The sequence below is a fragment of the Odocoileus virginianus genome, chromosome 6, assembly GCF_023699985.2.
Source record: "Odocoileus virginianus isolate 20LAN1187 ecotype Illinois chromosome 6, Ovbor_1.2, whole genome shotgun sequence".
NCBI classification, from domain to species: Eukaryota; Metazoa; Chordata; class Mammalia; order Artiodactyla; family Cervidae; genus Odocoileus; species Odocoileus virginianus.
This window is the reverse complement of record NC_069679.1, coordinates 49,151,448-49,173,735: the sequence shown is the minus strand read 5'-3', so window position 1 is coordinate 49,173,735 and position 22,288 is coordinate 49,151,448. Positions and strand designations below refer to the sequence as shown.

Genomic DNA, 22,288 nt, shown 5'->3' with positions numbered 1-22,288 from the left:
TGGAAAAGATAAACATTATTCTTTTTCCTTAGAGATGAGGATAGTTTCAGAAATAAATACAACTTAGCAATATTAAGGTTAGTCTCCCTAATAAATCTCTTCCGATCAGTTTTTCTAAAATATATATCAAGAGTGTAATAATCTACATTGTCCATGTGAAACTGTTGAATTAATTATTGAAAATTTAAAAAGAACATTGTTTTTTTATGATCATTATACTCCAAACCTTTGTTGGTAGTTTTGATGATCTTGATTCTTCCTTGAATGCAGGCGTTGTATATACTTTTGGGTTCTGTAAAATTTTCATTATATTGAAGTCTATAGCTAAAACAAACAAACAAACAAATTTCTTAAGTTCTGTTCTTTTTTCTTCAGAAAGGAATGATACCATGTCTTTTATTTTTTTTCCAGCAATGTACATTAAACATGGAGAGAGGTAAAAGTGTAAGGTTAGGATATTGTTACATAATAGCTTGCTCCAGTCAATCTAGGCTCCCAAGCGGTAAAGAATCTGCCTGCCAAAGCGGGAGCAAGAAATACAGGTTCAGTGCCTGGGTTGGGAAGATCCCCGGAGTTGGGAACGACAATCCACCCCAGTATTCTTGCCTGGAAAATTCCATGGACAGAGGAACCTGGTGGGCTACAGTCCATGGGGTCCCAAAGAGTCAATTGAGCATGCACGCATGCCTCAGTCAGAGGAAATGAATATTCCATCTCATTTTACTTAAAAGGGATTTAGAGTTTTCAAATTTATACACTTACACTATTTCATGCTGTCCTCATAAACCATTTTATGAGGTAAGTAAATTTCCCACAATTTACAGATGAGAAAACTGAAGTGCAGGAAACTACAACTTTTTCTAAGATTAAGTCTTGTTCTAAGTCTTACCCTACCATTTATTGAGAGTAAGGAGAGGATGTGGACCTAGGTCTTTTGCTTCTGAGTTCAGAGCTCTTTCCATGACCCGCTAGTCAAGTGGAATAGGAGGTTTGGGCCTTGGCATGTTAGAGTCCACCTTTCCCATATACTGACTACACACCCAGATAAGGAAAGACTTGGTAAATTTTTTTTTTTTTTTGGAACCAGCATAAATATGCATGAGGGCACACAGGGATTCTTATCTTAAAGGAGAACTATATCATTTAATCAGTCATGTCAATCAGCCTAAAAGCACAGGCTAGTTACTAAGGGTACCTCAATAAAGAACAGAGAAAACAGGAGATCTGAGAAGTTTGTACTGGATCTTGGCACTGAAAATTATTACCAGTTACCAGGTAGACAAATTAGACTACAGATTGTAAGACTGATGACAAACCTTAGAAGAATTAAAGAAGGTTACTTGGATTGATTATTTATATTATATATTAAAAGATATTTGATATTAGCTTGAAATACTGGAGGTGACTAGGCATTTGTCTCTGGCAGAGATTAAAAAATTGGCTGGCAAAGAACCTGTTTAAGAGTGAAACAAAAGTTAGGTTAAGTTGGGAGTTAGAATGGGCAAGAGAGGTAACAAACCATATAATTTCTCTGCTTTAAAACTTGCTCAAAAACATACAACCCATTATGGAGAGGAATTTGACAATATCTATCAATAACACAGAAGTTTTTTCTTTGCCTCAGTAATCCCTCCTCTAAGAATATATTCTTCACAAACTCCTACACAAGTACAAAAACACACATGTACAAGTTTAATGATTATAGCATGATTTGTAAAATTTAGAGATTATAAAAAACCTATGTATTTAATAGTCAGGTGCAGGTTGAAAAAACCATGGTACTCCTATTTTTTGGAATACTATGAGCTGTAAAAAGAAATGAGCAACATCTCTGTACAGATGTGAAGGTATCTTGAGCTTATATCATTAAGTGAAGAAAGCAATTTGCAGAATAGTATACAGAGTATATTATTTGGCTGAAAGTATATAATATGCTATGTTCAGTTTAAAAGGGATAGAACATCTATTGTACTTGCCTTCATTTGTATAAAGGAACAATGTAAAGATAAATAAGAAATGAATAAAAATATTCTTTTTGGGAGGAATAATTAAAAATAAAACATGCTCAATTTTGAATTATTCTTAAATACATACTTAGGTGATATTACTCAGCAGTGGCCACAGGATTGGGAAAGGTCATTTTTCATTCCAATACCAAAGAAAGGCAATGCCAAAAAATGTTCAAACTACTACACAATTGTACTCATCCCACATGATAGCAAAAAAGTAATGCTCAAAATTCTCCAAGCCAGGCTTCAACAGTATGTGAGCCATGAACTTCCAGATGTTCAAGCTGGTTTTAGAAAAGGCAGAGGAACCAGAGATCAAATTGCCAACATCCACTGGATCATTGAAAAAGCAAGAGAGTTCCAGAAAAACATCTATTTCTGCTTTATTGACTATGCCAAAGCCTTTGACTCTGTGGATCACAATAAACTGTGGAAAATTCAGAAAGAGATGGGAATACCAGACCACCTGATCTGCCTCTTGAGAAACCTATATGCAGGTCAGGAAGCAACAGTTAGAACTGGACATGGAACAACAGACTGGTTCCAAATAGGGAAAGGGATATGTCAAGGCTGTATATTGTCACTGTGCCTATTTAACTTATGTGCAGAGTACATCATGAGAAATGCTGGACTGGATGAAGCATAAGCTGGAATCAAGATTGCTGGGAGAAATACCAATAACCTGATATGCAGATCACACCACTCTTATGGCAGAAAGTGAAGAACTAAAGAGCCTCTTGATGGAAGTGAAAGAGGACAGTGAAAAAGTTGGCTTAAAACTCAACATTCAGAAAACTAAGATAATGGCATCCGGTCCCATCACTTCATGGCAAATAGATGGGGAAACAGTGGAAACAGCAACAGATTTTAATTTTGGGGGCTCCAAAATCACTGCAGATGGTGACTGCAACCATGAAATTAAAAGACACGTGCTCCTTGGAAGAAAAGTGATGACCAACCTAGATAGCATATTGAAAAGCAGAGTCATTACTTTGCCAACAGAGGTCCATCTAGTCAAGGCTGTGGTTTTTCCAGTGGTCATGTGTGGATGTGAGGGTTGGACTATCAAGAAAGCTGAGCACTGAAGAATTCATGCTTTTGAACTGCAGTGTTGGAAAAGACTCTTGAGAGTCCCTTGGACAGCAAGGAGATCCAACCAGTCCATCCTAAAGGAAATCAGTCCTGAATATTCATTGGAAGGACTGATATTGAAGCTGAAACTCCAATACTTTGGCCACCTTATGCGAAGAGCTGACTCATTTGAAAAGACCCTGATGCTGGAAAAGACAGGCAGGAGGAGAAGGGGATGACAGAGTATGAGATGGTTGGATGGCATCACTGACTCAATGGACATGAGTTTGAGTAAACTCCGGGAGTTGGTGATGGACAGGGAGGCCTGGCATGCTGCAATTCATGGGGTCGCAAAGAGTCGGACACTACTGAGCGACTGAACTGAACTGAACTCAACCTTCAAAGCCAAACACTCTGGGGGATTCTCTTCTCAGTACCAGATCCCTAGACTGGGTAGCTTGATGTGGGACAACCTCTAAAATATAATTATTCTCCAGTTTGTGGTTTACCCATCCAGGTGATAGGGGATCTGATTATATGGTAAGTCTACCCTTCCTACCAGTCTCACTATAGTTCCTTCTTTATGTCTTTAGTTATAGAAGACTTTTCTGGTAGGTTCTAGTCTTTTTCACTGATGGCTGGTCTGCAGATAGTTGTGATTTTGGAGTGCTTTTTAGAGGAGGTGAGCTCAGGGTCTTTTTACTGTGCCATTGTGGCTACTTTTGACACAATACTTTTTATTTATTGGGACAATATTTTGCATGTGTTATTCTATAAATATGTTTCTACTTTTCAGACCATGATTCTTGCTTTTATTGGTAAAATATCACAGCTAAACTGATGGTGAATGTTCCACTAGTGGCAGAGCATTTCAAGACCTTAATCATACTCCAAAAATTGCTCTAAAAATACATAAGCCATTTCTGCAGGTACTTCCCAAGACAATTCCAGTCACATTCTGGGAGACTTCTCAAGGTATTTCCCCCTCCTATTCACTAAAAGAGTGGCTCCAACTCCCACTTGACCAGTGGTTTAAAGCACATGCATGTGAACTTAGTGTGCATGCCTGGATCAGAGTAGTGTATTAATTAAGCCTTGAAGGCAGATGGACACAGATTTAAACATCAGTTCCGCCATTTGAAAACTAAGTGACTTTGGGCAAATAAAATTCTTTAAGCTTTCAGTTCCTTGAAATATAATTTTTAAATGATAATAATGATTAAATTATAGACTTGTTAACTGGATAAAAATGAGATCATATAGGCAAATCACACGTAACTGGCATCATGTAAAGGTTATGTAAATTTTAGACAATATTGTCATTACCATCATTTTTTAAGGAGAATGAATTCAAACTCTCTATTACTTCATACTTAAAAGATTCATTGAGAGAAAATATTGAGGTGTGATTGAGTGTTATCTACTTCCTTAGAAAATCTGAGACATATTCTTGAGCTGAGGTAGACTGACAGAGATATATATTAGAACTGAATTTTCTTGTCCACTTGTAGATCCATTTTTACCAGATTATACTGTCTTTATATGCCCTTGGTTAACATAGTGTAATCTTATAGACTCAAGTATGGCTGTATTTACATATCAACAACATTCATTACATTACATAGAGCTTCTCTTAAGAGAAGGTGTTAATCAGTTGAGGTGTTCACAAGTATTCACCTTTTCACCCTTCCAAGGCACATGGTAGGACTAAATATCTAGTCTCTTTGAAGATAATTATGGCATTTGCAACTTGCTTTGGGCAGTGAAAAAATGAATTTGATTACAACTATATATCTAATCTCCAGTGACCCACTTTCCAGTTGATTCTAAATTTCCTCCTGTGTAAAAGAGGTCTTTTAGACATTTTTTAGTTTGTTTAAATTATGTTCCCTATTTTAAATTATATGAATTAAGGCATGAGAAGATAGATTAATCTACCTCCATAAAGTAGGGAAAAACCCTACAAATGTGATTTCTTAAACCTAAACCTATTTTCCATTTATTCAATTTTTCATGCATTGCTTCAAGAAATGCTTTCTTTGCAGACTCTATGAAAAACACTACAAATTTCAAGAGAAACTGAAAGTATACAGTTGCTGGCCTCAGTAGCCAATTGTAATCAAGTAGGTTGAAAAAACACATGCAGGTAATACTTGTGAAAAAATCAACATGTATTCAAAAGATAATATAAGATAAAGAGGCAAATAGATTATATCAGAAATAAAACTTAAAGGGTCAATTAGAGATTGTTTGTGGTTAGAGTTAATCAGGGAGGGCTCACTTAAAAACTGATCAGATTTGCAGGAATTCAGACACGGAGAAAGAATTCAGGCCAATGGCATATACATAGGGCTGAGGTTGGGTAACAAGGTATTTTAACAGGACTTTGAGGAGACCACCCTAGTTGCAGGAAAGTGTTACCTTAGGGACTGTTTTAAGAATAAAAAGAAGAAAAAGAGCAAAGGAGATTAAGATGAAGTGGTTATGCTAGTGTAAGCAGATTTTTACTATGTGTCTGTCAGGAAATAATACATTGAACTCAAATCTTTGATGATGATTGAAATAATTGGTCCATAATTATGAGTTAATTTAAATACTATAGTTGCTTAACAAATGATGTGAGTGATGTGGTTTTACTCTTTAAGTCATAAACTTGTTAATAAGCCTGATTATCTGAAATTATCATAAATTTTATAAATGAAATAGGAATGGACCAACCCAACCACTATGAAAATCATGAAGAAAAGAGAAGCCAAGGAATGTATAGTTACCTTTACCACAGAGGAATAAATTACAGTATTATTAGTTAAAAATCAAAACATTGAAATAATAAAATCAAAGTGGTAAAGAATTCACATTATGGTGGTGTCAGTGTTATGTATGACTCACATGAAATTCAGATGCTTCATTCAAAATGTGGATGGAGAGGTCAAATGTAGCAGGCATAAAACTTTTGCAAGAGTTCATTATGTTTTTCTCTTAGTGTACATGTTAAATGAAGGGTGCTGTGGTTCACCCATATAATTTCTACTTTGTTTAGAGTCATTGTGCCCTAATGGGAAAAATGCTAGCAGAAGTCCTAGTGACGCAGTGTCAGTTCCCCACCCTTTCACCAAAATCTTTCCATCAGAATAGTTACTATGAGTTAGACTTGTGTCCTAAACAAAGAAACTAGCATTTAATTCCACCATTAAAAAAAATTCTAGGCTCTCAAACCTCTTCCATGGGTGGATTATCAACATTCACCACTAACAATATGTCTTAAAGAAAGCTCATATTGCAAGATCAAATTTAAAGAATTAATTTCTGCTTTTAATTAAACCAAGATTTCTATGTGAATGAGAAATTAATAGCTAAAATGAATGATTAGAATAAGAATTGGCTCTTTTAAGGCTGGTAATTCCAAATTCTTTGATCTGCTACCACTAAGCTCCTATCCTGACTACTGAGACTAACCAAATTCAAACTTAATGGAATCAGTCATACCAAGAGAATAGACACCATCAGAAGTTTCATTTTAAGACCACAAAGCACTAATAGAATTTATGGAAGGTTTGAATTAGTTAATACCGTGGGAAGACATGTCATTCTTAATAAAATTTTCATAGAGAGAAAGACTGAGTGCTACTACAATATGATCTAAGAACAAATTTTATTTTTAAAATAATTGGTACCATTATATTACAGTGGAAAATCCATGGGAAAGAAAAGAATGGCACAGATAGCTAGTGTTCTTCATTGAAGGAAATAATTATGGGAATCTTTTTCAAATGCAGTTTTTGATTTTGTTAGTATGGGCTTTAATAACACCACAGGTGTTGGTGATGCTATACCATAGTCCATGGAGTTGCCTTGTGAGTAATAAAGTGGTAGGTAACACGGTGTTGCAACAGTTACTCTCTAATGATGTGACTTTGAACCTGTACCCTCAGCTGTAAAATAGTATCATGAACACCTGTCTCATAGTATCACTAGGGGAGTAAGTGAACATTATGTTTGTGAAATGCTTGGCAAAATTGACCTTAGACAGGAGCACAGATGGGAAAGAGTATGCATGTGCACTCAGTCATGTCTCATTCTTTGTGACCACATGGATGGTAGCACACCAGGCTCCTCTGTCCATGGAATTTTCCAGGCAAGAATACTGGAGTGGGTTGCTATTTCCTACTCTAGGGGATCTTCCCAACCCAGGGATCAAACCTGTGTCTCTCATGTTTCTTGTACTGGCAGGCAGATTCATCACCACTGTGCCACCTGGGAAGCCTGGGAAAGCAGAGGAGATGGAAAATAATGTTGGTAACTGGGTGTATGTGGTGGTGGGAGTTTGTGGACTTTCTCATTGCCTTAATTCTCTCACTGAAGTAGGAAGCAAAATTACTATCTGAGATTGAGTATAGGGGAAAGACTGTTGGAGATATGAAAAGATAGTAGGGGGAAATAGTTGTCTTCATGAGTGGTGGAAATAAAGGATTAGAGGAAACTGTATGACTACCTGACAGAATTAAGGCCCACTGGAGCTGTGTACTTATGAATTAAAAACGAGACGAGTTAGCATGGTTGAATGTGTTCTCTGGGTACATTTAGCTGTACACTTTCAGATGTGGGAAAGATGGAGAATGGTTTTTAATTATTTTTAGTTGGCAAATTGTAAAAGGAGTTGGGGATGAATACAAAGAAGTAGCCAGAACTACTGACTACAGTAGTTAGGTAAAAAGGGAAGAAAAAAGGGTTAGTAAGATCTATATATTGTTGGGAATATTTTATTTTTATTTTTGACTTAGTATGCAGAAATTTTTTGGAAATATTCTATCTGTACCTGTACTTGAATGGACAGTCTTGAGTTATTGCATGTAGCCTCTCTCTCTCTCTCTCATACACATGTCATAATCACTAGTGTTTTCCTGATATATATTATTTACTAACACTTATTGTCAGATTTAACTTATCATCTAAGAGGGGAGAATTAAAGTATTACAGATTTTATATGAAAAATTGTAAGTTCATCCTTGAGAGTCTGAACATTTTTGCTATGTTTCTAGGCAATATTTTTGGTATATACATCTTCACATATTATATTAATACATTCTGTTGGATTATTTATCAGTATGTAGTCCCTCTTCCTTTTAGTGCTTTATTCCTTTAAATTTGTCTGATATGAATATTACTATATCAGCTTTCTTCTGCTGAATACTTTTATCTTTTTCCTTTATTATCTTTTCTCATTGCTTCACTTTTAACTTCTAGGAGGTTTTGTTCTGAGAATTACTTTTGTGTATGTGAGAAGGATAAACATTTTTTTTTCTTTTTTTTTTTCCATTTATTTTTATTCGTAGGAGGCTCATTACTTTATAATATTGTAATGTTTTTTGCCATACATTGATATGAATCAGCCATGGATTTACATTTGTTCCCTATCCCGATTCACCCTCCTGCCTCCCTCTCCATCCCATCCCTCTGGGTCTTCCCAGAGAACCAGCCCTGAGCACCCGTCTCATGCATCCAACCTGGGCTGGTGATCTGTTTCACCCTTGATAGTATACCTGTTTCAATGCTGTTCTCTCTGAACATCCCACCCTCACCTTCTCCCACAGAGTCTAAAAGTCTGTTCCGTACATCTGTGTCTCTTTTTCTGTTTTGCATATAGGGTTATCGTTACCATCTTTTAAAATTCCATATATATGCATTAGTATACTGTATTGGTCTTTATCTTTCTGGCTTACTTCACTCTGTATAATGGAGAGGGTGTGGAGAAAAGGGAACCCTCTTACACTGTTGGTGGGAATGCAAACTAGTACAGCCACTATGGAAAACAGTGTGGAGATTTCTTAAAAAGCTGGAAATAGAACCGCCATATGACCCAGCAATCCCACTCCTGCCATACACACCGAGGAAACCAGATCTGAAAGAGACACGTGCACCCCAATGTTCATCGCAGCACTGTTTATAATAGCCAGGACATGGGAGCAACCTAGATGCCCATCAGCAGATGAATGGATAAGAAAGCTGTGGTACATATACACCATGGAATATTACTCAGCCATTAAAAAGAATTCATTTGAATCAGTTCTAATGAGATGGATGAAACTGGAGCCCATTATACAGAGTGAAGTAAACATTCTTTTAAAATAACCTACTTGAGGTTTTTACTCTGAAGCCAGATGTAGTAGGTCTTATAGACCAATGTTTCCACTTAAATAATTAGAAAAAGTAGGGCAAATGACAAAAATGTCATTTTAAAGGACACTGGAAACAATGGTAGAACAAGTGGAAATTCCAGAGAGGAATAACACTTCCTTTGTGAGCTGACAGTCTCCAGTTATTTTCACCCCTTGAAAGCATTTACTAGTTTGGGGTACTACTGAGAATCAGGTCTGGTATACGCAGTACTCTATTAGGGAAGAGATGAACCATCAGAGCTTTAACAATCATGTAGGCTGGAATAAAATCAAGACAACTCCCACGTACACTGCAGCTAATTTTTACCATGGGATATTTACAGAGTTCTTCTGTGGTATGGAAGGCCGGGACAGGGCTGGGTTAGAAGCTTCTCAAAGGGTGGACAAAGTCTCTTCCAGGTCTTAGACAGTGGCTGGGAGACAACATTTCACAAATAGCTGGTTGGTCTTCCCCTTAGGACAATATGTCAGATTTTGAAGAATGTGTGTTACTGGAGGTTAAAGAGTTAAGCTCAAAACATTCAAAGCATAGAATTAACTCTCTCTCCCTATTTCATGGCTGAGGATATAGAGAGACTTGCTAGGTTCTTCATTAAAAACCCACAAAGACCATGCCCAAAGAACAGGGAAGACCTAGAGTTTGGCAAATCTTATCAAAGCTGTAATCCAACTGTAGTCCAGTTCAGTCACTGATTAAGGCATAGTGTTTAGTCCTTCATGCTAACTGGAAAAAGCAAGAGGCATCTCTGGTGGAAAATAATAGTGTCTAAATGTCTATAGTTACTTTATACCCAATGCTTAATGTATAAAAAAGAGTGTAAGACAAGCAAAGTGCGTGATAGATAGACACACACAGATGATCCATAAATTGGAGTTTAGAGACAAAGGGCTTTAAAATGATATTATAAAGATGCTCAAGAAATTAAAAGAAAAGGTGAACAAAATAGGTAAAAATTACACCAATATCAGGATCTATAAAATTGAATAAAGGATCCATTCTGGATCTATAATTACATACAGATGTACTTATAGGTAAGTACATACCAATAAGTAAAATGACTGAAATTAAAAATTCATTAAATGTATTATACAGAGTGAAGTAAGCCAGAAAGATAAAGAACATTACAGCATACTGACACATATATATGGAATTTAGATAGATGGTAATGATAACCCTATATGCAAAACAGAAAAAGAGACACACATGTACAGAACAGACTTTTGGACTCTGTGGGAGAAGGTGAGGGTGGGATGTTTTGAAAGATCAGCATGTATATTATCTACAGTGAAACAGATCACCAGCCCAGGTGGGATGCATGAGACAAGTGCTCGGGCCTGGTGCACTGGGAAGACCCAGAGGAATCGGGTGGAGAGGGAGGCGGAGGGGGGATCGGGATGGGGAATACATGTAACTCCATGGCTGATTCATGTCAATGTATGACAAAACCCACTGAAATATTGTGAAGTAATTAGCCTCCAACTAATAAAAATAAATGAAAAAAAAAAGGAAAAAAAATTCATTGAATGTATTTAACAGAAGACAAGATTAATGAACTTGAAGGAAGTCCAAAGAAAATATCCAAACTGAAACACACACACATAAACACAGAATGGAGAAAGCAAAACCTTATAAGATACATGGGGTATGGGAGTCCTGAAGGAGAGGACAGTAAGATTGGTATAGAGCAGCATTTGAAAAGATAATGATGGAGAATTTCCCTAAACTGATGAAGAAGGTCAACTCACAGATTTTTAAAGATTTAGAAAACTCCAAAGATAAAGTACAAATATGAAGAAAACCATACTTAAGCATGTTATACTCAGTCTGCTGAACACTAGAGATGAAGGGAAAAAATATTAAAAACAACCAGAGAAAAAAGATACATTTCCTTCAAAGTAGCAATGATAAGATTTTATTAACAGAAACAATGGAAACTAAATAAAAATTTTAAATGACAAAACAAAAATAAAACTTACTACCAACATAGAAATATGTGATCTGAAAAACTGTGTTAAATGTGAAACTGAAACAGACATTTCAGACATAATAGGACAGAGCATCCAGTGTGCTTGAATTTTCTCATATTATTCTTGTATGTCTCATGTCTCAACACCAATTCTTACTGTGAGAAACTGACAAGTTACTTAACCTATTAGGGTCTTCCTTTGTCGGTCAGGAAGCAACAGTTAGAACCGGACATGGAACAACAGACTGGTTCCAAATAGGAAAAGGAGTACGTCAAGGCAGTATGTTGTCACCCTGCTTATAACTTATATGCAGAGTACATCATGAGAAATGCTGGGCTGGAAGAAGCACAAGCTGGAATCAAGATTTCTGGGAGAAATATCAATAACCTCAGTTATGCAGATGATACCACCCTTATGGCAGAAAGTGAAGAGGAACTATAAGCCTCTCAATGAAAATGAAAGAGGACAGTGAAAAAGTTGGCTTAAAGCTCGACTTTCAGAAAACTAAGATCATGGCATCTGGTCCCATCACTACATGGGAAATAGATGGGGACACAGTGGAAACAGTGTCAGACTTTATTTTGGGGGGCTCCAAAAGCACTGCAAATGGTGATTGCAGCCATGAAATTAAAAGACGCTTACTCCTTGGAAGGAAAGTTATGACCAACCTATACAGCATATTAAAAAGCAGAGACATTACTTTGCCAACAAAGGTCCGTCTGATCAAGGCTATGATTTTTCCAGTGGTCATGTATGGATGTGAGAGTTGGACTGTGAAGAAAGCTGAGTGCTGAAAAATTGATGCTTTTGAACTGTGGTGTTGGAGAAGACTTTTGAGAGTCCCTTGGACTGCAAGGAGATCCAACCAGTCCATCCTAAAGGAGATCAGTCCTGGGTGTTCATTGGAAGGACTGATGCTGAAGCTGAAACTCCAATACTTTGGCCACCTCATGCGAAGAGTTGACTCATTGGAAAAGACCCTGATGCTGGGAGGGATTGGGGGCAGGAGGAGAAGGGGATGACAGAGGATGAGATGGCTGGATGGCATCACCGACTCGATGGGCATGAGTTTTAGTAACTCCGGGAGTTGGTGATAGATAGGGAGGCCTGGCGTGCTGCAATTCATGGGGTCGCAAAGAGTCGGACACGACTGAGCGAGTGAACTGAACTTGTCAAATAGGGATAACCATTCTATCAATCTTAAAGCAAACTATGAAACATTAGTATGATAATAGTAAACTCTATTTCCACAGAGTTAGTCAATATTATGATAACTAGGTTTATAGTCTATTTACTATTTCGCTCTTATTTTCACATGCTGCTCTCGGTGTTGTCCAACAAGTACACTGAGTGGTTATTCTTTTGTCCTAGACATGCTGTACCTATTTCATTAGCTATTTGGTAATCAAATTACACTGATTCATATATGCCTACAATTAATTAATTGGATCTTTAAAAAGTGTTTTACCTTGTAGTCATATCTCTTCCAAATTTTTATTGCTGGACTTTTGAATCCATATTCCCAACCAGTGGGAGTTTTAGTGTCTGCAATACTACTGAAGGATAAGACTCAGGATATTATCTATAGTCCTTGAGGTGGAACTAAAAGTCCTTGACATTGTTTTATGGCTAAACTACTATTATTTTGTCTTGTTTGATTCCTTTCCTTTGTTTCTGTATTTTTTCACTTCTCTGATTAAATTTGCTCTTTGAAACTCAGGAAAGAACTCTATGCCTTTCCAACATTTTGCCACACTTGCTTTCTCTTAATCTATTTGGTTAAATCATTCTTAAAATAAGTTGCAGACCCTGCCAGCATTTTAAAAATGAGACAAATAAAAAGTATTTATATAGCTATGATTCTTATCATTTATGCTTATGCATAACTTAGCACAGAAGCAGATTGTGAACCAAGGATTCCAGTGTAAGCAGATCATTGGGAGAAACAAGGAACACGGATTACAGAAGGAAGTGAAACAGGAAAAATAAAACAGCCAATGAAAGATGCAGTATCAAGCCAGTTACCACAGTGGGTGACTAGATTATAATCCCCTAGGGAATCTCAAAAATGACAGAATGATCTCTGTTCGTTTCCAAGGCAAACCATTCAACATCACAGTAAACCAAGTCTATGCCCCAACCAGTAATGCTTAAGAAGCTGAAGTTGAATGGTTCTATGAAGACCTACAAGACCTTATAGAACTAACACCCCAAAAAGATGTCCTTTTCATTACAGGGGACTGGAATGCAAAAGTAGGATGTCAAGAAAGACGTGGAGTACAGGCAAATTTGGCTTTGGAGTACAGAATGAAGCAGGGCAAAGGCTAACAGTTTTGTCAAGAGAACGCACTGGTCATAGCAAACGCCTTCAAGCAACACAAGAGAAGACTCTACACATGGACATCACCAGATGTCCATTTCAGTCAACACTGAAATTAGACTGATTGTATTCTTTGCAGCCAAAGATGGAGAAGCTCTATACAGTCAGTAAAAACAAGACTAGGATCTGAGGCTCAGATCATGAACTCCTTATTGCCAAATTCAGACTTAAATTGAAGAGAGTAGGGAAAACCACTAGACCATTCAGATATGAACTAAATCAAATCTCTTAAGATTATACAGTGGAAGTGACAAATAGATTCAAGGGATTAGATCTGATAGAGTGCCTGAAGAACTATGGATGGAGATTTATGACACTGTACAAGAGGCAGTGATCAAGACCATCCTCAAGAAAAAGAAATGCAAAAAAGCAAAATGGCTGTCTGAGGAGACCTTACAAATAGCTGAGAAAAGAAGAGAAGCTAAAGGCAAAGGAAATGGAAAGATATACTCATTTGAATGCAGAGTTACAAAGAATAGCAAGGAAAGACAAGAAAGCCTTCCTCAGTGATCAATGCAAGGAAATAGAGGAAAATAACAGAATGGGAAAGACTAGAGATCTCTTCAAGAAAATTAGAGATACCAAGGGAACATTTCATGCAAAGATTGGCACAATAAAGGACAGAAATGGTATGGACCCAATAGAAACAGAAGATATTAAGAAGAGGTGGCAAGAATACACAGACTATACAAAAAAGATCTTCATGACCAGATAACCATGATGGTGTGATCACTCACCTAGAGCCAGACATCCTGGAATGTGAAGTCTAGTGGGCCATAGGAAGCATCACTATGAAGAAAACTAGTGGAGGTGATGGAATTCCAGTTGAGCTATTTCAAATCCTGAAAGATGATGCTGTGAAAGTGCTGCACTCAATATGCCAGCAAAGTTGGAAAACTCAGCAGTGGCCACAGGACTAGAAAAGGTCAGTTTTCATTTCAATCCCAAAGAAGGGCAATGCCAAAGAATGTTCAAACTATCGCACAACTGCACTCATCTTACATGCTAGCAAAATAATGCTCAAAATTGTCCAAGCCAGGCTTCAACAGTACGTGAACCGTGAACTTCCGGATGTTCAAGCTGGATTTAGAAAAGGCAGAGGAACCAGAGATCAAATTTCCAACCTTCATTGGATCATTGAAAAAGCAAGAGAGTTCCAGAAAAACATCTACTTCTGCTTTATTGATTATGCCAAAGCCTTTGACTGTGTAGATCACAACAAACTGTGGAAAATTCTTAAAGAGATGGGACTACCAGACCACCTTACCTGCCTCCTGAGAAACCTGTATGCAGGTCAAGAAGCAACAGTTAGAACTGGACATGGAACAACGGACTAGTTCTAAATAGGGAAAGGAGTATGTCAAGGCTGTATATTGTCACCATGCTTATTTAACTTATACGCAGAGCATATCATGCAAAGTGCCAGGCTGAATGAAGCACAAGCTGGAATCAAGATAGCCAGAAGAAATATCAATAACCTCAGTTATGCAGATGACACCACCCTTATAGCAGAAAGTGAAGAGGAACTAACGAGCCTCTATCAAAGTCTAAGAGGAGAATGAAAAAGTTGGCTTAAAACTCAACATTCAGAAAAAAAAAGATCATGGCATCCGGTCCCATTACTTCATGGCAAATATATGGGGAAACAATGGAAACAGTGAAAGACTTTATTTTGGGGGGCTCCAAAATCACTGCAGATGGTGACTGTGCCATGAAATTAAAAGATGCTTGCTCCTTGGAAGAAAAGTTATGACCAACCTAGACAGCATATTAAAAAGCAGAGATTACTGTGCCAACAAAGGTCCATCTAGTCAAAGCTATGGTTTTTCCAGCAGTCATGTATGGATCTGAGAGTTGGACTTTAAAGAGAGCTGAGCACCGAAGAATTAATGCTTTTGAACTGTGGTGTTGGAGAAGACTCTTGAAAGTCCTGTGGACTGCAAGCAGATCAAATCAGTCAATCCTAAAGGAAATCAGTGAATATTCATTGGAAGGACTGATGCTGAAGCTGAAACTCCAATACTTTGGCCACTTGATGTAAAGAACCGAATCATTTGAAAAGCCCCTGATGCTGGGAAAGAATGAAGGTGGGAGGAGAAGGGGACGACAGAGGATGATATGGTTGGATGGCATCACCAACTCAATGGACATAGTTCGAGCAAGCTCTGGGAGTCGGCAATGTACAGGGAAGTCTGGTGTGCTGCACTCCCTGGGGTCACAAAAAGCCGGACACGACTGAGTCACTACACTGAACTGATGAAATCTCTGGGGAAAAAGGTACAAAACACATGCCTCAGAATTATCCCAGCCAAGGTTGGTAGTGGTGGGAAGTTGTGGCATATATTAATTCTCTCTCCTCAGTCATCAGGTAATGAATTACCCTCAGACGGTATTAATTCTGGCCCTCTATGTGAAGGCAAAGTGAGTCTGGTAGCCCTTCAACCAAGATACAATTGCTAGCTGATGGAAGGCAGGCTGACCTGTAGAGAACATCAGCAGATTTCCAACACATTTGAATACATTTGAACCAGAAATTATTTAATACATTTGAACAAGGACTTAGGAAAAAATTATTTAGAACAGTACACTTTCAAAATTATTGCAATAAAAAGACACATAATAAACAAAGAGAATCTTGACAGGAGTATTAGATTAGTTATCTTTAGCCCTACAGGTTTCATCATATAAAATTTTCTTTTTTTTTTCTCTTCTTATATTGACCAAACCTGCAATAACAACACTGAACTGAGCAGTGACTCTGTTCTTAATGTATCACTGTTAAGGATGATGTTCTACAGACTTGTTGTATTGCCCTCTATCAAATTAATGAAGCTTTCCTCTAAGTCTCATCAAAATTAAATTTATTTCATTTTTAATTTCTTATATTCTAATGTTATCCTTAATGTTAAGAATTAATATTAAATCATGTAAAATATTATATATTATTCTGCACTGCAAGATGATAATACTGTGTCATATAATTTTAGGTCTGTCTTTTGCAAGCAGTATAATAGCTGGATTTTTATTTGTGAACAGTTATGTTTAATCATAACAATTTTTTAGAGTCTGTTTTATGATATGAAAATTTAACATAGTCATATTTATTATGATGACTAATGGGTTTGAAATTATTTTTGCCATTTTATTTTAGTTTTCCTCTGTTAACCAAACTTTTCAGTTATTTCTGTTTTACTTTCTTATTAGGTTATTTTCTATTACTGTTTTCTTTATCTGCTTTAGAAGTTATAAATTTCATTTCTATTCTTCTAGGGATTAATCTAAAAATATTTAGTGTATTTCTATCAACATCTAGAATATATTTATATCTCTATTCTTCATTTAAATATAGGCATATTTCCAGTAAATTATTGTTTTCTTCCTAAACTTACCTCCCACCACCTCCAATGTTGTAATCATTTAAGATTTTAGTTCAAAATTGTTTTAAAATATTTTTAACATTGAGTTTAAATATACATTTAACTAATTTTTTAGTCTTTATTGTGTTCCCCCCTTATTAGCCCTAGTGTATTTGTGTTTATATGCATGTATTTATTTATTTATGAGGCATAATTTACATAGCTCTCTAATTTTTTTCCCTTTTGGTGTACAGTCCTTTGAATTTTAACAAAAGAATATGGTTGTATAATCAGCACCACAGTCAACATATAGAATAGTTCCATTATCCAGATAGTCCTCTTGTCCTTCATTGCTGTTAACCCTTTCCCCCACTGCAGTCACTGGCAACCATTGATTTCTTTTCTGGACCTATAGTATTTGTCTTCTCTAAGGTCATATAATGGAACCATATAATATGTAGCCTTTGGGTCTAGCTTCTCTCATTTAGAATAATGATTTGAGATTAATGCATATGTCATGCATATTAGTGACTTGTTTCTCCTTATTGTTGAGTAGTAGTTGTTTTTTTTGTATCCCTCATTTTCATCTTGGAAATATTTTTTATTTTGCTGCACTAATTCTTTCAGAGGGAGTCTGTACCTAGTAGATCTTTTAAATTCTTGTTTGTGCAAAGATATTTTTATTTAAACTTGCTTTTGAATGGTACTTTGACTGTTACATATTTTGGGTTAATGTCATTTCGCTCAGACTTTTGTAGGCATTTCTGCACTTTCTTCTAGAACCAAATCTACCAAATAATATATCTGATACCAATCTGATTTCTAGTCCCTTTATAAATAGTTAGTGTTACTTTTATTTTTTGAAAGTTTCAGAACTTTCTCAATCTTCTGAGTTCAGAGGTTTCACTAAAATGTGGGTCTTTATCCATTTTACTTGACCCTGGGTGGGCCATTTCAGTCTGAAGACTTGAATTTTTATTCAACTTTGTGAGGTGTTCTTTGCTGTCCCTCTTTCCCTTTATATTCTCTCTGGAATTCATTTTGTAGTAAAGAATGGACTATCTGAATTCATATTGCATATCACAACATTTCTCTGCTTTTTTACCTTCTGTATTTTTGTAGTACTTTTGAATGCTGTGATATTCTGAGCCTAATCTTTTTTTTTAGCCATATTCAGTTTGTTGCTTAGCCATTCTGCTAAGATATTTACTTAGCCATCATATTCTTGCTTCCTTAAGAACTATTTTTTATCTGCTCCACTTTCTTGTCAGAGTGTGTATTAAAAAAAATGATGCAGTATAATTTCAGATAAGCTCTATGGGGCAGATATCACGCCTTTTGTTTTTGGATGGGAGTGTGTTTTTTGTTTGCTTTGTTTTTTTATCAGAGGATAATTGTTTTACAATGTTGTGTTGGTTTCTGCCATAAATCAACATAAACTAGCTATAGGTATACATATGTCCCCTCCCTCCCACCTCCCATCCCATCTCACTCCTCTAGGTTGTCACAGAGCACCAGGTTTGAGTTCCCTGTATCATACAGCAAATTCCCACTGGCTATCTATTTTATATATGTCAATGTATATGTTTCAACGCTACTCTCTCAATTTGTCCCACCCTTTCCTTTCCCCACTGTGTCCCACAAGTCTGTTCTCTATGTCCGTGTCTCTATTGCTGCCCTGTAAATAGGTTCATCAGTTCCATTTTTCTAGATTCCATATATATGTGTTAATATACAATATTTGTTTTTCTTTTTCTGCCTTACTTCACTCTGTATAACAGGCTTTAGGTTCATCCACCCCACTAGAAATGACTCAAGTGCATTCCTTTCTATGGCTGAGTAATATTCCATTCCATTACATGATTGTATGTGTGTACCACGCTTCTTTATCCATTCATCTATCGATGGACATCTAGATTGCTTCCATGTCCTCGCTACTGTAGACAGTGCTACAATGAACGTTGGAGTACATGTATCTTTTTCAATTATGGTTTTCTTAGGATATATGCCCATTAGTGGGATTGTTGGGTCACATGGTAGTTTTATTTCTAGTTTTTTAAAGAATTTTCATACTGTTCTCCATAGCGGCTGCATCAATTTACATTTTCATCAACAGTGCAAGAGGGTTCCCTTTTCTCCACATCCTCTCCAGCATTTTTTGTTTGTAGATTTCTTGATGATGGCCACTATGACTGGTGTGAGGTGATATTTTATTGTAGTTTTTATTTGCATTTCTATAATAATAAGCGACATTGAACATCTTTTTATGTGCTTTTTGGCCATCTGTGTCTTCTTTGTAGAAACGTCTGTTTAGGTCTTCTTCCTACTTTTTGATTGGGTTGTTTGTTTTTCTGGTATTGAGCTGCATGAGCTGCTTGTATATTTTGGAGATTAATCCTTTGTCAGTTGTTTCATTTGCTATTATTTCCTCCCATTCTGAGGGCTGCCTTTTCACCTTGTTTATAGTTTCCTTTGCTGTGTAAAAGCTTTTAAGTCTAATTGGGTCCCACTTGTTTATTCTTGTTTTTATTTCCTTTACTCTAGGAGGTGGGTCATAGAGGACCTTGCTGTGATTTATGTGAGAGAGTGTCTGCCTGTGTTTTTCTCTAAGAGTTTTATAGTCTCTGGTCTCACATTTAGGTCTTTATTCCATTTTAAGTTTATCTTTGTATAAGAGAGTGTGTTGTATTACTACGGCATTTGGTACACAGACCAGAATCTGACAGATAATGGCTGTTCAGTAAATATTTATTAAATAAATGAGTATGAAAAGTCTACTTAGAATTTGAAAAAAGTTTTACATTGCCTGGATTATCATTTCTCATAATCTAATAGATTATCATTATCTATTCTAGTGAGTTTTATATTATAGTACCTAATGCATGACTAAGCTTTAAAATGAAGCTGTTAGATAAATGGTTGTGTCTGTCTATATATATATATTTCTCTACCTTTGGATTGTACTATCAAAATCAATTTGCTAATGAGCCCTACTTAATGGGTTTAAAGAAAATTAAGCACTTATAAAAATTTCCAGAAATATAAAGAAACTAACCCAAATGAATTTCAGGTTCCTGTAAACTGAGAAACAGTATTAAGATTAATTTAAATTTATTAAGTTTATTAGTTTGCTTGTCAGTTTAATTAATATAGACATGTTTTTAGAGTGATCAATATTAAGTATAATAATTTATTGTACTGAGGTTTAATAGAAATCAAGTAAGCCATCTGTTGCAAATGTGTCCGCAAGAAAAATAACTTGGTAGGATTAACTTTTTAGTCAGTAAATTAAATAAAGTGAGATAAGAGCTTTTGCGTGAATCTTTAGGAATAATTGTATTTTAGAACTGTCAACTTAAAAATAATCTCTTATTAATCTTCTTCTTTTGGGACTCCTATAATGTGAATGTTGGTGCATCTGATATTGTCCCAGAGGTCTCTTAAACTGTCCTCATTTATTTTCATTCTGTTTTCTTTATTTTGTTCCATGGCACAGATTCCCACCATTCTGTCTTCTACCTCACTGATCTTTTTCTTCTGCTTCATTTATTCTGTATTGATTCTCTCTAGTGTATTTTTCATTTCATTTATTGTATTCTTCAACTCCACTTGGTTATCCTTTATATCTTCTAACTCTTTGCTAAAAATTTCCTGTAACTCAGAATGGGCCTGAGAAAATATTTGAAGCTAGATGAAAACTTCCCTAACATGGGAAAGGAAACAGTCACTCAAGTCCATGAAGCACAGAGAGTCCCATATAGAATATAACCAAGGAAGAACATGTTGAGATACATAATAATCAAATCAACAAAAATTGAAGACAGAGAAAATATTAAGAGTGATAAGTGAGAAGCAACAAATAACATAAAGAGAATCTCCATAAGATTATTAAATTTTCAGCAAAACCTTGGCAGGCCAGAAGGGATGACAAGATATAAAGTGATAAAAGAGAAAAACTTACAACCAAGAATACTCTACCCAACAAGCTTCTCATTCATATTCAAAGGAGAAGTCAAAAGCTTTGCAGACAAGCAAAAGCTGAAAGAATTCAGCATCACCAAACCAGTTTTACACAAATGCTAAAGGAACTTCTCCAGGCTGAAAAGAAAGACCACAACTAGAAACAAGAAAATTACAAAGTGGGAAAGCTTATTAGTAAAGGAAAACATACAGTAAAGGTTGACAGTCATCCACATATATCTATCTACAGTATCTAAGTCAATAACTGTGACAAGAGGGCAGTACTTATGTAGGATATTTGAAATGCATTTGAAATTAAGAGATCAAAAGGTTAAAACACTCATATATACATATATAAACTGCTACATCAAAACCTCATGGTAACCACAAACCAAAAATATACAGTAGTTATAACACAAATAAGCAAAAGGAATCTAAACACAACACTAAAGAAAGTCATCAAATCACAAGAGGAGAGAAAAAAAGAGGAAAGGAAGAAAAAAGACCTACAAAAACAAACAAAGCAATTTTTAAATGACAATAAGAACATATACATCAATAATTACCTTAAATGCTCCAACCAAAAGACATAGACTGGCTGAATGGATAAAAAACCAAGACTGTATATATGCTGTCTACAAAATACCCACTTCAGATCTAGAGACACATACAGAATGAAAGTAAGGGGATGGAAAAAGGTATTTCATGCAGATGGAAATCAAAGAAAGCTGGAGTAGTAATCATATCAAACAAAATAAATACAAGAGACAAAGAAGGACACTACATAATGATAAAGGGATCAATCCAAGAGTAAGATGTAACAACTGTAAATATACATGCATCCACCATAGAAACACCTCAATATATAAGGCAAATACTAACTAAAGGGAGAAATTGAAATTAATACAATAATAGTGGAGACCAAAAATATCCACAAAAATCCTCAATAAAATACTAGCAAAACGACTGTAGCAATAAATTAAACAGATTATATACCATGATCAATTGGGGATTTATCCCAGGATGCAAGAACTTTTTAATGAATGCAAATCAATCAATGTGACATTAACAAGTTGAATAATAAAACCATGTGATCATGAATAGATGCAGAAAAGGCTTTTGATAAAATTTAACAACCATTTATGATAAAAACTCTCCAGAAAGTTGGCATAGAGGGAACCTATCTCGACATAATAAAAGGTCTACAGCTAACATTATACTTAATGGTAAAAATCTGAAAGAATTTTCCCTAACATCCAGAACAAGGTGAGGATGTTCACTTCTGCCACTTTTATTCAACACAGTTTTGGAAGCCTAGCAATCAGTGAAGAAAAAATAATAAAAGGAATTCAAATTGTAAAAGAAGAA

General features: G+C 35.9%; 1 protein-coding gene across 15 annotated transcripts in view; it reads right to left on the bottom strand.

The window, feature by feature from the left end:
• The window catches only part of FAM227B (family with sequence similarity 227 member B), a 216,846-nt gene that overhangs the window by 40,803 nt on the left and 153,755 nt on the right, over positions 1–22,288 (bottom strand). For 7 of the 15 annotated variants that reach the window (XR_002310291.2, XM_020875507.2, XM_070469310.1 and 4 more), the window contains one exon: positions 227–324. The exons of 7 other annotated variants lie outside the window; for them this stretch is intronic. Coding sequence is in view for 6 of the 8 variants with exons in the window: in XM_020875507.2 (XP_020731166.2) it covers positions 227–324 (98 nt within the window). In the remaining 2 variants the exon portion in view is untranslated. Of the gene's footprint in view, positions 1–226; positions 325–22,288 lie in introns of those variants that run through there. One more of the 15 variants, XR_011488295.1, reaches the window with a different exon arrangement.